Raw genomic sequence first — 16,536 nt, forward strand, 5'->3', positions numbered from 1 at the left:
AGTCCTTTGCTTTGGTGCAATACACCAAACCCAGTCTAAGAAGTTTTGAGGAAGATGAGGAGATAGAGGGAAAAGGAAAGAGAGGAGGAAGAGGAGGAGGAGGAGGACCACCATAGCATCGCCTCACGACTGAAGAAGCTTGCCCTGTGTAAGAAGTTTGAGCTTCGGGGAAGCAATTACAGAAGCCAGACCTTCTACCTTCTGCAACCCTCAACGACCCTGGGTCCATGCTCCCAGAGGGATAGAGAATGGGAAAGCTACCATGGGAGGAGGTGGGTTATGGGGATTGGGTGTTGGGAATTGTGTGGAGTTGTACCCCTCCTACCTTATGCTTTTGTTCACTAATCCTTTCTTAAATAAAAAATTTAAATAAAAAAAAGAAAAAAAAAAAGAAAAGAAATAAGTAAATAAAAAAAAAAAAAAAGAAGTTTGAGCTTGGCACACCTGGTCACCAAGTCTCGCGTAATTCTTTCAAGAAGGTGTCTCTAATACTGGCCCTGGGTGTGTGTTGGGGGGGCAGGATGAGACTCCCCTGGGACCCTGGCCAGCTCCCTCACAATAATAATATGGGGTCTAAATGTCAAGGAAGAGACAATGAAAGGGAAAACACCCCCCACTCCCAAGCAATCTCTCTCTCTCTCTTCCATCTCCCAGTGCACAATGACGCCAAAGCACACAGGGCAGGGGTGCATGGAGCCACACTTCAAAGCTGCCAGGCCAGGCTGTGGGGACAGAGTGTGCTCAGAGGGAGCCAGGGTGCTGGTGCAGGGTGGCCTTGGGTTGTGGCCGGTTGGCACACAGTGGGGACTTGGGGGCCCTCCTGCCTGTGACCCTGTGGCTGGCTGGCTTCACTGGCAGCTGCGGGGATCAACAGATGTTCCTGAGATCAATCACTGGGGTGTCTCAGAATGGGTTCCTCTACCTGGGGATCGCCCCAAATTCATCTCCTATCCTTCCTAGCTTTGGGTCACAAGATGCAGTTGCTTTTTCTGGGAAAGAAGGGCGCCCAACCGGCCAGTTCTGTGTGGTCAGAGGAGAGGAGAGAAGAAGGCTGGGGGTGTGGGAGGGGGTAGGAGACTACAGGAGTGTGGGGTGGGGTGGGGAGGCAGCTAGGAACAGGGAGCTCAGCAACACACACACACACACACACACACGTTTTTCTGGAGGGGTGGGGAGGCAGCTAGGAACAGGGAGCTCAGCAACACACACACACACACACACATACACACACGTTTTTCTGGAGGGGTGGGGAGGCAGCTAGGAACAGGGAGCTCAGCAACACACACACACACACACACACACACACACACACACACACACGTTTTTCTGGACCAAGTTGCCCAAAGGGAATAAAGTGATGAAAAGTTTGGATTTCACCACTTGACGAGAAGTAGTTGTTTTGGACCTGGTTCCTCCTCCTCTTCCTCCTTCCTTTTTTCTCCTCCTCCTCAGTCCTCTTCCCCTCCCTTTTTCTCCTCCCCTTCTCCTTTTCCACATCCTATACTGGGACCCCAAAGCTGCACCCTCAAGCCCCTCCTTGGCCTCCTTCCCCAATGTCCTTTACTTTGGTGCAATACACACCACCCAGTCCAAGTTTCACTTGTAGTTTTCCTTTCTGTCCTTGCTTCTTAAGTTCCACCTATATGAGAGATCAACTGGTCTCCATCCTTCTCTTTCTGGTTTATCGCACTTAATGTGATGACTTCAGGTTCCATCCAGGATGAGGTGAAGGAGATGCTATTTCTGTAGGCTTCCTACAAGACACAGCCCTCTCCCCTTTTCCTCTCCTCTCCTCTCTTCTCCTCTCCTCTCCTCTCCTCTCCTCTCCTCTCCTCTCCTCTCCTCTCCTCTCCTCTCCTCTCCTCTCCTCTCCTCTCCTCTCTTCCCCTTCTCTCCCCTCCCCGCTTTCTTTCTAAGTCCTGTGTGCCAGCTCTCATCTGGTCCATAGGACCAAACTTATAGACACTGGGCTTCCAATCTGGAATGCTGTCTTTTTTTTTTTTTTTTTTTTTTTTACCTTGTGTATAGGGAAGGAAAGAAGGAATGGTAATTTTTAAAATGAAGTGGGGAAACCCAGGACAGGATGGGAGAATTCATTCAAGGTGCAAATTCCTTTGGCAGGCACAAAACAAAACAAACAAACAACAACAACAAAAACTGTGGGAAGACACAACTAAAAAGGCCAGCTCTCAAGATTTTTTTTTTTATGTGCTCTCCCAACTTTATTTTTATTGAATGCTAGTCTTGAGTGTATGTATGAGTGTGTGTGTGTGTGTGTGTGTGTGTGTGTGTGTGTGTGTGTGAACATGAGGTGGGGGGTGGAGAGAGGGAGAGAGAGCGTAAAGACAGAATCACATAAACTGATACTGAAACCCAGCCACCTGGCTCTAGTCAAATCTAACTATTAAAAGCCAGGCAGGGTTGTTGACAAGTAGAGGGGTAAGAGGCCGCTCAGATTCTGAAGGAATTCTGAGGACTGATGCCACCATCCTCCCTGTTGATGAATTAGAGTGGTCTGACCATTGTGCCCCCGGGGGCTGACACAATAAAAAAGTGTGAGGCAACCTAAGAGTTAAACAGCAGAGGCTGGGCAGCGGCACACCAGCCCACACACACATTACAATGAGCAAGGACCCCCGTTCAAGTTCCCAGAGCCCATCTGCAAGTGGGGAAGTTTCCTAAGTGGAGAAGTAGTACTGCAAGTCTCTCTCTCTCTTTCTCTCTATCTCCCCCTCCACTCTCAATTTCTGTCTCTATACAGTAAATACATAAAATATAAAAAAGAATTGAGCAATCACCACAATAAACGCTGTGATTTTGTCAAAAGAATGAAGGAAGAAACACACACACACACACACACAGAGAGAGGGAGAGAGAGAGAAACCTTTGGAGTTGGGGAAAATAGTTTAGAGGTGATGATGTCAAAGATTTTTGTGCCTGAGGTTCAGCGGTCCCAGGTTCAATCCCCAGCATCACCATAAGACAGAGCTGTGCAGTTCTCTAGAGACAGATAGACAGACAGGTAACACGTCATCCTGCCCAGACCTCCCTGACTGGGTTTCCTCCCTCTGCCTCTTCCAGGCAGTCCATTGGGTTTCCTCCCTCTGTCTCTTCCAAGCAGTCCACTGGGTTTCCTTCTCTACCTCTTCCAGGCAGTCCACTGGGTTTCCTCCCTCTGCCTCTTCCAGGCAGTCCACCGGCCCCAGCTTGGTCTCCTACCAGCAGTGGCTGCAGCCCAGCGCCCACAGCGTCCTGAAGGTTGACTCTGTCCTGGGGGCCCACAGCCCGCTTGTACTGCCACTTCTCAGGCACGAAGGGCCATGCCATGGCTTTGGCCTCCTGGATCAGTGTCTTCAGCTCAGCAGGCAGGGCAGCTGCAAGAAGCAGAGGGCAGATGAGGAGAGGGCTGATGTTATGTAGGACTGCACCCCAGGGGTTGGGGAGAGGCGCCTGCCCCTCCCCACTTCCATGGACAGGAGGGGAAGGGAGGTGCTCCAGTCTTGGGGGCAGGTGGGAAGGGGCAAAGAGAGGACTGGAGCAGAACTTATTTTCCCTGTCAAGTTCAAGTGAGAGAGGACTAGAGCATGGGTGGCAGGTGCCCCCTCCTTCACTCTGTCCCCCCCCTGGGGACAGACACCAACAGGAAACACAGACCCCAGAGTAATGGGAGACACCCTGCCTACTGTGTCACATTGGGGAGCCGTTCCCCACTCTGAGTGGGCAGCCAACCGTGTTCTAGAAGGCTCCATATGCTCTGGAAATGGGAAGTAATTTTTTTTCCTTTCTTACTCCCTCTATTGTGTTCTCTCTTTCCTACTTTGTTTTGTGCTGCAGATAGAAGCCAGAGGAGGATCTTTCTCTCCCTTCTTCCTCTCTCCTTCCCTGCTTTCTTCCTCCTTCTCCTCCCCTTTCTCTTTCTCCTCCCTCCCTTCTCCTCCTGCCTTCCTCCCCCCCCCCTCCGCCCCCTTTCTCTTCTCCCAGAGCCCTGCTCAGCTCTGGTTTATGACAGTGCTGGAGATTGAAAACTGGGACCTCAGAGCCTCAGGCATAAAAGTCTTTTGCAGAACCATCAAGCTATTTGCTCCATTTTTCTCCCTGTGAAGCCACCCTCCTGCAGATGGGGAGCCAGGGGCTTGAACCAGGATCCTTACAGGGGTCCTTGTGCTTCACACTATGTGCACATAACCTGGTGCACCACCACCCAGCTCCTCTCTCTATCTCCTCCTCCCTTCTCAACTTCTCTGTCCTGTCAAATAAAAATGGAAAAAATGGACACCAGGAACAGTGGATTCATAGTGCTAGCACTGAGCCCCAGCAATAACCCTAGAGGCAAAGAAAAAAAAAAGGCGGGCGGTAGCACAGCGGGTTAAGCGCATGTGGCGCAAAGCACGAGGACCAGTGTTAAGGATCCTGGTTCGAGCCCCCGGCTCCCCACCTGCCGGGGAGTCACTTCACAGGCGGTGAAGCAGGTGTCTGTCTTTCTCTCCCTCTCTCTGTCTTCCCCTCCTTTCTCCATCTCTCTCTGTCTTATCCAACAATGAACGACATCAACAATAACAATAATAACCACAACAAGGCTACAACAAGGGCAACAAAAGGGGGAAAATGGCCTCCAGGAGCAGTGGATTCATGGTACAGGCACTGAGCCCCAGCAATAACCCTGGAGGCAAAAAAAAAAAAAAAAGTAAAGAAAAAGAAAAAAAAAGGCAAAGAGAGAGAGAGACACTAAGGATGAGAGACACTACAGAACAGCTCCACCATCTGTGGAATTTCCCAGGGTGCTACAGTACTCTTGTGGTATTGAGGTTTGAACCTGGGAGTAAGGCACACATTCTGTTAGAAGAGCTATCACTTGATCCTTCTAGTATCTGTTTTGATGGGGGTGGGGGGACTATCCACTAAAACCCAAGGCTTAGACACTGCAGCCATTCTGGACTTTCTGTTCTCTCTTCTTCCTCAAATCCATCCAAGTCATCACCAAATTCTGTTGGTGCTAAAATCTATTTCCTGCTTTGTAGTCATTTCCTTTCTACCTCATCACTCTGCTTCTGCATCCCCACCTCCATCTACCATGTGCTTGGCCCTTCCTTTCTCAAGACTCGATGAAGCAGCCACTGCCCTACAAATGCCAACAAGACCCAGAATATCTTGGGGTTGGCAGGGCAGCTCAATGGATAGTGCACAGTTTTGTTATGTTCATGACCCAGTGTTGAGTCCAGCCCTCAAGGCACTGAAGTATGCTTTGGTACTGAGGCTGAGGGCTCTCCCTCCCTCCCTCTCTCCTCTCTCTGTGCCTCTGCACAAAATGACATAAAAATTTCAAAACTTTTAAATTTAGTTTTTTGCCACCAGAGGTATTGTTGGGGCTTGGTCCCTGTGCTATAAACTCATTGCTCCTGACAGACATTTGTTTTCCTTCTTTTTTTCTTTCTATTTTACTTGACAGGACAGAGGAAATTTGAGAGGGGAGGGGAGATAGGGCTGGAGAAAGAGAGACACCTGCAGACCTGCTTTACCACTCATGAGGTGTCCTCCCTGCAGGTGGGGAGCAGGGGCCTGATCCTGAGTCCTTGCACATGGCAGTGCACTGCCCACACCTAAACTTCAAAACTTTTTATGTAAGAATGGGGAATCGTTCACCTAGGAAACTGCATAAACTTACATTTGAGCCCTGAGCACCACATGGGAGCACTTTGCCTGAGAGATACTGAGGTGCTTCTCTCTTTTCTTCAATGTGGAAAAAAAGAAAAATAACCAGAAGGCACGGAGTCCCCAGGATGCAAAAGAGAGAAAGAAAGAAACAGAGATTTACTTATTTATTTTTATTGCCAGCAGGATTATTGCTGGGGCTTAGTGCCTACACTGTGAATTCACCTCTCCCTGACCCTGGTGGCCATTTCCTCCTCCTCCTCCTCCTCCTCCTCCTCTTCTTCTTCTTCTTCTTCTTCTTCTTCTTCTTCTTCTTCTTCTTCTTCTTCTTCTTTTTCTATTTTATTTGCTAGGATAGAGAGAAATTTAAAGGGGTAGGGGAGATAAGAGAAAGAGAGACAGAGAGAAACCTGCAGCCCTGCTTCCCTGTTTGTGAAGACCCCCCCCCACCGCCTGCCCACAGGTGGGGAGTGGAGGCTCAAGCCCTGTTCCTTGTTTATGGTAATGTGAGCCACCACCCAGCCTCTCAGTACCCACTCTTCAGGGCAGCCCTGGGACAGGCAAGGTTGTAGGGGGTCCCCCGTGTGGTTTGGAGTTGGCCCTGAATCCTTTCTGCTTCCTTGCTTCCCCAGCTGCTTACCTGGAGGGCTGTGGCTAATTGAGCAATTTTGCTACAGCCATTGGCCTGATCTGGAACTAAACTGATTATTTCTCCTATTCTGTGGCTTGGGGAGGTGGGGGGGGGGCTTCTGGGGCTTCCAGTACTCAGAACACAAAGCTGAGAGGAATCAGGGCTGCAGAGACCAAAAAGCAAGAGAGAGGCCAAGGAAGAGGAAATGGAAGAGGAGGAGGACAGAGAGGAGGAGAAAGAGGACGAAAAGGGCTTTAACTTTTTTTTTTTTCCCTCCAGAGTTATCACTGAACTACAAATCCACTGTTCCTGTGGCCATTTTTTTTAATTATTATTTTTCTTTTAGGTAAGACAGTGAGAAATTGAGAGGGGAGGAGAAGAGAGAAAAAGACAGACACCTGCAGACCTGCTTCACTGCTTGCGAAGTGACACACCTGCAGGTGGGGAGCCAGGGGCTTGAACCGGGATCCTTGCTTGGGTGCGCTTAGCCCGCTGCGCCATCGCCCGGCCCCCAGGCTTTAACTTAATTTTCTAGATTTTCCAAACACCAACTCCCTTTAAAAATTCCTGATGGTCCAAACTAGGAAATGAACACAAAGTCAAGCTCACAGCCCCTCTGGTGTGCAGGAATTAAGAGTGGGTTGATTTCACAAAGGACCTGTGAACTGGGTGGAGAGACACAGCAATGATAAACAACGTGGGTGAGGGGGTGGACAGGAGGATGGGACAGAGGAGATGACATAGTTCTGAGGGCTGTGGAAACTGACGAGGCACAAAAGCCTGGTTTGAAGAACGAAAAAAAAAAAAAAAAAAAAAAAACACTTGTGCCACCATTCAGAAGTGGCTTCCATCTTTGAATGGTGGAGATCTCCCTGCACCAGCCCACTCTGAGCCCTTTGTCCTCCCTCCACTCCACTGCCCAGCACTGCAGCGTGTGAACTGAAGCCTGAAATGAGAACTGACAGCAATTCACCGCGACAAAGTGGCCTTCCTCCTGTCTCCCTCCCACCCCCGCCCCCTCGGCCTGTCCATCCCCTCGGCCTGTCTGTCCCCCATTCAGGCCCCAGAACCCACTCGCCTCTTGGAGGTCATCTACCCAGAGGAGGAAAATAAGACAGAGATGGAGGATGAGAGGTGCTGCCCAGGGCGAAGGGGCCCCCCAAGTCCCCTTGGACCCCCGCACAGCCCTCACCTCTGCACAACTGACCCTCTTCTGTGACCTGGTCCTGCGCTGGGAGAGGTTCCCCTGAGAGCTGGGCCAGTAACTGCTTGCATTCCTGCAGGAGGGCAGCCACAGCCTTTTGATCCATCATGGCCGCTGAGTCAAGGGTCCCCGTCTGCAGAGAAAACATAGGTGCTCAGTCAAAGAGCCCCTCCCTGCAGGGCTGGGGCACCTGGTGAACAACAATGGGGAGGCATGATTAAGAAACGCATTGGCAATGATCTGGCTCCAGCTGGGGGTGAGGGAACAGGCATGGAAACACAGGGCTGCTCCCCAAGACTTGATTAGAATTAGGGGTGCCTGTGATAAATGACTGTAAGGTGGTCCGGGAGGTGACACAGTAGATAAAGCAATGTATTCTCAACCATGAGGCCCCGAGTTCAATTCCCAGCAGCGCATGTACCAGAGTGATGTCTGGTTCTTTCTCTCCTTTCTCATGAGTAAATAAATAAATTCTGTAATAAAGAGGTGAACTCAACTCCAAGAACAATTTAAGAAGAAAGAAAAAAATGACTGTAGGGCTAGCCTCAGAGGAGTAGCTGCACTACAGAGTCTCTAGACTGGAAGAGATTCCCATTATCTCTCTCTTTCTCTCCCTTTATCAGTGATTTACAAAGTTATAAGATAATTGGGCGGGAGGGTCAGGCAGTAGCGCAGAGGGTTAAGTGCACATGGTGACAAGCACAAGGACAGGCATAAGGATACTGGTTCAAGCCCCCAGCTCCCCATGTGCAGGGGGCTGCTTCACAAGCAGTGAAACAGGTCTGTAGGTGTCTATCCTTCTCTCCACCTCTGTCTTCCCCTCCGCTCTCTATTTCTCTCTGTCCTATCCAACAACAATAATAACCATAACAATGATAAAGCAACAAGAGCAACAAAATGGGGGAAAAAAGATAATTGGATTACAATTCCACACCACCCCCACCCGTGATAACATGCATAGTTCTCCCCAGGACTTAGAGATGGATTATCTTTTTTTAAATATTTATTTATTTATTTCCTTTTGTTACCCTTGTTTTATGGCTGTAGTTATTGTTGTTGTTGTTATTGATGTCGTCGTTGCAGGATAGGACAGAGAGAAATGGAGAGAGGAGGGGAAGTCAGAGAGGGGGAAAGAAAGACAGACACCTGCAGACCTGCTTCACCGCCTGTGAAGCGACTCCCCTGCAGGTGGGGAGCCGGGGGCTCGAACCGGGGATTATCTATTTTTTAAGCGCATGTATTTCAGTCCTCCAGATTCCATGCTATGAGTGAAATCATCCGGTAGTTGTCTTTCCCATCCTTGCTAAGCACAATCACCTCCCATCCTGCCCATTTTGTCCCAAGGGACACAACATCATCTTATTTAACTGAGTCCATGTCCTATCACTTTTATTTAATTTCTTTATTAGGGAGTAATGTTTTACAGTCGACAATAAATACAATCTATCACTTCTATAACCAGTCAATCGTTAATGGGCATTTAGGCTGCTTCCACTCTTTGGCTATTGTTAATAATGCAGCTATGAATGTAGGTGTGCATAGGTCCCTTCGAATTAGTCTTTCATTGTCCTTTAGGATAAATGCCTAAAGGAACTGCTGGATCATAAGGTATTTCTATTTGCATTTGCTTAAGGATTCTCCATACTGGTCTCCATAATGGCTGCACCATTTGCATGCCCACCATCAATGCAGTAGAGATCCTCTTCCTCCACACCCTCGCCGGAGACCCTCGTTCTCCCTAGTGAACCTTCTCGAACAACATACGAGTCAGAGAAGATGGACAGGTCCCATGATTTCTGCATCTCCTCTGTCTTTTACACTAGAGCCTCTGGAGGTGTGTGTGTGTGTGTGTGTGTGTGTGTGTGTGTGTGTGTGTGTGTGTGTGTGTGTGTGTGTGGAGTAGAGAGAAAGGGAGAGAGAGAGAGAGAGAGACTCATAGTACTGCTTCACCACTCATGAAGCTTCCCTCCCTGAAGGTGGAGACCAGAGGTTTGAACCTGGGTCCCTGTACACTGTAACATGTACACTCAACTAGGTGCATCACCACCCAACCCAAGAGAATGAGCTTTTCTTCTTTTCTTTTTTTTTTTGGCCTCCAGGGTTATTGCTGGGCCTCAGTGCCTACACCATGAATCCACTGCTCCTGGAGGCCATTTTTCCCCTTTTGTTGCCCTTGTTGTAGCCTTGTTGTGGTTATTATAGTTGTCGTTGATGTCACTCATTGTTGGATAGGACAGAAAGAAATGGAGAGAGGAGGGGAAGACAGAGAGGGGGAGAGAAAGATAGACACCTGCAGACCTGCTTCACTGCCTGTGAAGCGACTCACCTGAAGGTGGGGAGCCGGGGGCTGCATCTGGGATCCTTGTGCTGGTACTTGCACTTTGCGCCATGTACACTTACCCGCTGCGCTACCGCATGGCCCCCTAATTTTTTTTGTTTTTTTTTTTGCCTCCAGGGTTATTGCTGGGGCTCGGTGCCTGCACCATGAATCCACTGCTCCTGGAGGCCATTTTTCCCCCTTGTTGCCCATGTTGTCGTTGTTACTGCTGTTGTTGTTGGATAGGACAGAGAGAAATTGAGAGAAGAGGTGAAGACAGAGAGGGGGAGAGAAAGATAGACACCTGCAGACCTGCTTCACCACCCGTGAAGCGACTCCCCCACAGGTGGGGAGCCGGGGGCTTGAACCGGGATCCCTATGCCAGTCCCGCGCTCTGCTCCATGTGCGCTACCATCTGGCACACCGCCCCCCTTAATTTTTTTAAAGGTGCCAGGTGGTGGTGCACATGGTCCAGTGTACATATTACAGTATGCAAAAGATCCGGGTTTGAGTCCCTCCCCCTGCTCCCCCACCCCCGTTCCAATCTGCAAGGGAAAAGTTTTGCAAGTGGTGAAGCAGTACTGCAAGTGTCTCTTTCTCTCTCTTCCTCTCTATCTCCCCCTACCCTCTCGATTTCTAGCTGTTTCTATTCAATAAATATAATAATAAAAATTAAAAATGAATGAAAACTAACAAGAAAAGATCATTCTGTTTTGACTGTTGAGTTACTGCATCGATACAGGTGAGAGATATCAGGAATCTGGACTGGGGGTGGTTCTATAAGATAAAAAGGGAAGTGGACAGCTGAGAGAAGGGGACATAGAGATCTTCGTAGGGAAAGATAAATACTTTTTCCAGCTTGCATTCTGAGCTGTAAAGATACCAAAGAAGAGAAGCCATACTGTTCCCCCCAAAGTAGTCAGATTTTAAAAAAATATATATTTATTTCCTTTTGTTGTCCTTGTTTTATTGTAGTTATTGCTGATGTCATTGTTGGATAGAACAGAGAGAAATAGAGAGAGGAGGGGACGACAGAGAGAAAGACAGACACCTGCAGACCTGCTTCACCGCCTGAACAGTGACTCCCCTGCAGGTGGGGAGCCGGGGGCTCGAACCAATCCTTGTGCTTTGCGCCACCAGCGCTTAACCCGCTGCGCTACCACCCGACTCCCTGTAGTCAGATTTTTTAACCAAAAAAAATCTCTTAAAAAGGAAGAGAATGGGAGTCGGGCTGTAGCGCAGCGGGTTAAGCGCAGGTGGCGCAAAGCACAAGGACCGGCATAAGGATCCCGGTTCGAACCCCGGCTCCCCACCTGCAGGGGAGTCGCTTCACAGGCGGTGAAGCAGATCTGCAGGTGTCTTTCTCTCCTCCTCTCTGTCTTCCCCTCCTCTCTCCATTTCTCTCTGTCCTATCCAACAACGACAACAACAATAATAACTACAACAATAAAACAACAAGGGCAACAAAAGGGAATAAATAAATAAAATAAATTTTTTTTTTTTAAAAAGGAAGAGATTGGGAGTCAGGCGGTAGCACAGCGGGTTAAGCGCAAGTGGCGCAATGTGCAAGGACCAGCGTAAGGATCCCGGTTCCAGCCCCCGGTTCCCCACCTGTAGGGGAGTCACTTGACAGGTGGTGAAGCAGGTCTGCAGGTGTCTATCTTTCTCTCCCCCTCTCTGTTTTCCCCTCCTCTCTCCATTTCTCTCTGTCCTATCCAACAACGACATCAACAACAATAATAACTACAACAACAATGGAAACAACAAGGGCAACAAAAAGGAAATATATATATATATGTATATATATATATGGGAAAAGATTGTAGGACCAAGTGGTGACACACCTGGTGGAGCACACATGTTACAATGTGCAAAGAGCTGGGTTCAAGCCCCTGGTTCCACCTCCAGGGGAAAAGCTTTGCAAGTGGTGAAGCAGTGTTGCAGGTGCCTTTCTGTCTCTCTCCCTATCTCCCCTTTCCCTCTCGATTTCTGTCTGTCTGTATCCAATAAATAAATAGATATACATTTTTTAAAGGAAGAGATTGCCAAGACAATTCGTTAAGTGAGTGTCTCCCCTGTCTCCGATATACTAAAGCTATTCTTTACAGGTTTTAAAGGCTACAATATCCCCTCTTCCCTCTGTAGAATTCCGGGGAGACAATAGGAAGAAAATACTGTAACATGAGAACCACTCAGGAATCCAACCATCTGCCCAGATTGCAGAGCTCATTGTGAGGCGGCACAGAGACTGTGGAACCCGGGACACTTGCCTCGGGGCTGCGGGTCCCCCTGGAAGTGTGGGGCAGCTTCATGTGTAACCGAATCATCATCTTCCGTTTCAACACATATCCCCTCGTTTTTGCTCCCCTGAGCCGTGACATCCTGTGAACTGCACATGACTTCTCAAATGGAAGGATGGCACTTGCCAATAATTTCTGTCATCTGGATCTTCTCTCACTTTGTTTTTTCACTTTAAACCCCCACCCCCACCCCATATATTTTTCTTCTTAAAAAAAAATTAGCTATGGGGCAGGAGAGACAGCATAACAGTTAGGCAAAAAGACTTTTGTACCCAAAGCTTCAAAGTCCCAGGTTCAGTCCCCTGAACCACCATAAGCCAGAGTTGAGCAGTGCTCTGGTAAAAATAACAATGAAGAAGTCAGACAGGAACAATCAAGCATATACATGACTCAAGAGTGATCGAGCACCCACTTTGCCATGCATAAGGACCTGGGTTTCAGCCTCTGTTTTTGACCTGCATGTGGAAAGCTTCATAAATGGTAAAGCAGGTATGCGGGTCGGCTGGCCTATTTCTCTCTCTCTCTCTCTCACTCTCTCTCTCTCCCTCCCCTCTCAATTTCTCTATGTCCCATCTAGTAAAAAACAGAAAGGGAAAAAATACTCCTTGATGCTTGAGTCATTTATCACAGTGTTTCCAGCAGAGGATCTATCCTGGTTTCTGTCACAGAACGAGAAGCATTTCTCCAATGAGGTGCCATCAACATTAGCCCAGCTTTCCCCATCCTCCCCTGCTCAGATCTATATAAGCACCAATTAAAAGCCTCCTGGGAAGAGGAGAGAGAAACCTGATTAAAGAATAAGTGAGAGTTCCAAGTGGTGGCACACCTAGTAGAGCTCACATGTTACAATAGGCAAGGATCTGGGTTCGAGCCCCTGCTCCCCACCCGCAGTGTGTTGTGTGTGTGTGTGTGTGTGTGTGGAGGGGGCGGTTTCACAAGTGGTGAAGTAGGGCTGCAGGTGTCTCTCTTTCTCTCTCTCTATCACTCCCTCCCCTCTTGACTTCTATCTGTCTCTATCCAACAAAGGAATAAATTAGCTAATAAAAAAAGAGTGAGTGGAAACAGCTACTTTAGGGTAATGATTATTGGTAAGCATTTGAAACTTCCTAGAAAGGGAGAGAGTATAGTCCACTTCTAAGATGCTGAACACCTAAAGAGTAGACTTCTCTTTGAAGTAATATAAATGATTCTATGCCCTGACCACTGTAGCTGTAAACAACTAAGCCTCTAGAGAAAAATATTTTACAATCTCCTAAAAGAAACGGAGTGGGCAACACAACGAGTGCCACCTTAGCATGCTTCACTTCAGACTGTGTCCGGAGACTTCAGGTGTGGAATGACAACCCTTCAGCCTCATAAGTCGGGTGAGACCTTTCCTTTCATAGTATTCTGTAATTCCCTTCCAGGAGGTTCACTTCCTAACAAAGTCCCAAAACCTAGATACAGACCAGGTCCTATGAGATAGAGCATATGTTCACACGTATCCATAAACTAGGGCAAAATATATACCTGCAAGCAAAAGTACACAATAGTCTGCAGTGAGTACCCCACAACTCTTCATCTGCACTATTCCAGCCTTTAGGTCCATAATTGTTCAACAATTTGTTTGGCTTTGTATGTTAACTCTCTTTTCAGCTACCAGGTTCCAGATGCCAGCAGGATGCCGACCAGACTTTCCTGGACAGACGACACCACCAATGTGTCCTGGAGCTCTGCTTCCCCAGCGACCCACCCTACTAGGGAAAGAGAGAGGCAGACTGGGAGTATGGATCGACCTGTCAATGCCCATGTTCAGCGGGGAAGCAATTACAGAAGCCAGACCTTCCACCTTCTGCACCCCACAATGACCCTGGGTCCATACTCCCAGAGGGATAAAGAATAGGGAAGCTATCAGGGGAGGGGAGGGGATATGGAGATCTGGTGGTGGGAATTGTGTGGAGTTGTATCCCTCTTATCCTACGGTTTTGTTAATGTCTCCTTTTTTAAATAAATAATTAAAAAAAAAAAAAAAGGGAGTGGGGCTGGAGAGGTCATCCTTCAGGCCACTGTGTTTCCGGCCATATGCAAGGCCCAGATTCAAACCCTGGTGCCACATGGGAAGTTCAGGTGCTGTGTGTCACTCTCTCCCTGTCTCAATGGAAAAACAAACAAATAAACAAAAAACTGTTGACTAGGGAGTGCAGACACTTCATACGTGCCTTTCCTCTCTCCCCCCATAGGATTCGATTTCAGGCCTGTGGTTTCAGAACTAGTAGCACAACCACTCACCCAGAGCCTTCAGCCAAGCAAGAATGAGGCTTCTAGTAACCTTAGCTGCTACTGATAATAAAGAAAACCTGGAATGACCCAATTCCTGGTTCTGATAACACCTTTCACATGTTTTCACTTATCCATTTCATTCTTTCCTTCTTTCTTCCCTTTCTACGACTTATCTTGACAAGGACCAAACCATACCTATATACCCAACTTTCACTTTACATGGCCAAAAGATAGAACATACAGATATAAATCCACCTATCCCCTTCTACCTAGCAAACACGAAAACCTTTCCCTATGCTCTCCCTGCATCTCCAAATGCATACACTCCACACCTTGAGACCAAACGAACTCGACAGTCTTCTTTCAATACGAATCCTCAATACATCCCTTTCTACCATGAAAAACTTAACGCAACAATTCCCTCTTCTACTTTTTTTTTACTCTCTCCTATCAACTACATACACACATAACATTCTCGAATGCAAGCCACCTATGTACTTCTACATGGAAACCTCCCCTCAACTCCCCGAGTCTGCTCATGCTCATTCTAACCAAAAAGAAAAAAAAATACATTCCATAAATCACTTTGCTCCTGGATGTGACCGCAAGTGGAATGGACAACCAATACACTACCATCAGACGATCGCTCCTTTGTCGTCTTCTGCACAAATAAGGATCACGAACACAAATGGATTCGTGCACACCATTACAAAACTACTCCTGTTCTTGACTTCCTTTAGTTTTTTAAATCTCATCCATGAAATACAACAAATAAGTTTGTCCATCGGACACACACCGATGACACTGACATCTCCAGAAAAACACACCCGTACGTACCTTGACTCCTGAACTACTTAGGAACCTCAGACTTACACCACATAGAACGATATCCTTGACCGCTACTCTTTATTGAAACACTTGCAGAGACCGATATCCTCCTCAGCCGTACAACGTACAGTTACTGCAACCTCATCTCTGCACTCTCTTCACAAGCTCTTTCCGTACCGACCGTACAAATGAATCTGATTGATGGCATCCCACTGATCCCTTTTCACACCACCCTATGCTATGAATCTCCCCCTATGAATGAACCTTCGAACACTGTCTAACCCCTCCAACAGAGATCACAGGCTGAGTCTCCACTTCCTATGAAAATGCTGAACAACTCACCTAAGAAACTTCACACATCCACTGAAAAGGAACCCGGCTCCTCCGTGCTACGGCTTGCCGTACTCGTACGCCACTCACCCGCCATAACCACTCACACCAAATGAAAGCCCCTGCTTACCACCTGCAGGGGTGGTGGGGGACACTTTCTCCCTCTCTCTCCTGCCCCTTTCAATTTCTGTCTCTATCCAAAATAAATACATGTTCCTTGTTGCTTCCATTTTTATCATTTTTAAATTCTAAGTTTTCAATCTACAATGTTTCTGATAGCAGTTGGATACTTCTTGTAAAGATGTGAAAGAATAAAGTGGGAACCAGAGTCTAGGGGGTCTTGCCTCCCTCAGAAACTTCAGTTCCTGCCCAGACTGCACTGTCCCTTGAGGGAGTCAAATTAGCAACAAGCTGACGGGAAAAGGGAAAGGGAAATCGGGGTGTGAGGAGAGCCCTGACTTCCAGAAGCACATTTTCCTCCTGAGCTGGTCAGCACAGGCTTCTGACATGGTGGACCAGCAAGGCCGCTCACACCTTTTATTTCACAGACACTAGACCCACGAGAAATGCAGCCCTTTGTCCTCTCATTCCCTTTACATAGAAAATGAAGGACTGTGCTGTGATTAAAAAAAAAAAAAAGGTGGAGGGAGGGGCTGGGTGGTGGTGCACCAGGTTGAGTGTACACATTACCAGGCATGGGGACCCGGGTTCGAGGCCCCACTCTTTCTACTGCAGAGGAGATGTTTCATGAGTGGTGAAACAGGTCTGCAGATGGTGTCTCTCTTTCTCCCTCTCTATCTCTCCTGCCTCTTTGAATTTCTCTCTGTCCTGTCAAGTGAAATAGCAAGAATAGGGAGTCGGGCGGTAGCTCAGTGGGTTAAGTGCACGTGGCGCGAAGCACAAGAACCGGCTAAGGATCTTGGTTCGAGCCCCGGCTCCCCATCTGCAGGGGAGTCGCTTCCCAGGCAGTGAAGCAGTTCTGCAGGTGTCCGTCTTTCTCTCCCCCTCTCTGTCTTCC

General features: G+C 48.1%; 1 protein-coding gene across 8 annotated transcripts in view; it reads right to left on the reverse strand.

Annotated features, from left to right (window-relative positions):
- ALPK1 (alpha kinase 1) overlaps nt 1-16,536 on the reverse strand; it is a 101,957-nt gene that overhangs the window by 51,050 nt on the left and 34,371 nt on the right. For 5 of the 8 annotated variants that reach the window (XM_060186207.1, XM_060186203.1, XM_060186204.1 and 2 more), the window contains 2 exons: nt 7,473-7,674; nt 3,220-3,374 (listed from right to left, as the gene is read on the reverse strand). In XM_060186207.1, coding sequence (XP_060042190.1) covers nt 3,220-3,374; nt 7,473-7,632 — 315 coding nt within the window. In that variant the 5' untranslated portion in view covers nt 7,633-7,674. Of the gene's footprint in view, nt 1-1,581; nt 1,816-3,219; nt 3,375-7,472; nt 7,675-16,536 lie in introns of those variants that run through there. The other 3 variants (XM_060186205.1, XM_060186206.1, XM_060186210.1) reach the window with 3 other exon arrangements.

This window comes from Erinaceus europaeus, chromosome 2 (assembly GCF_950295315.1).
Source record: "Erinaceus europaeus chromosome 2, mEriEur2.1, whole genome shotgun sequence".
In the NCBI taxonomy this organism is placed as follows: Eukaryota; Metazoa; Chordata; class Mammalia; order Eulipotyphla; family Erinaceidae; genus Erinaceus; species Erinaceus europaeus.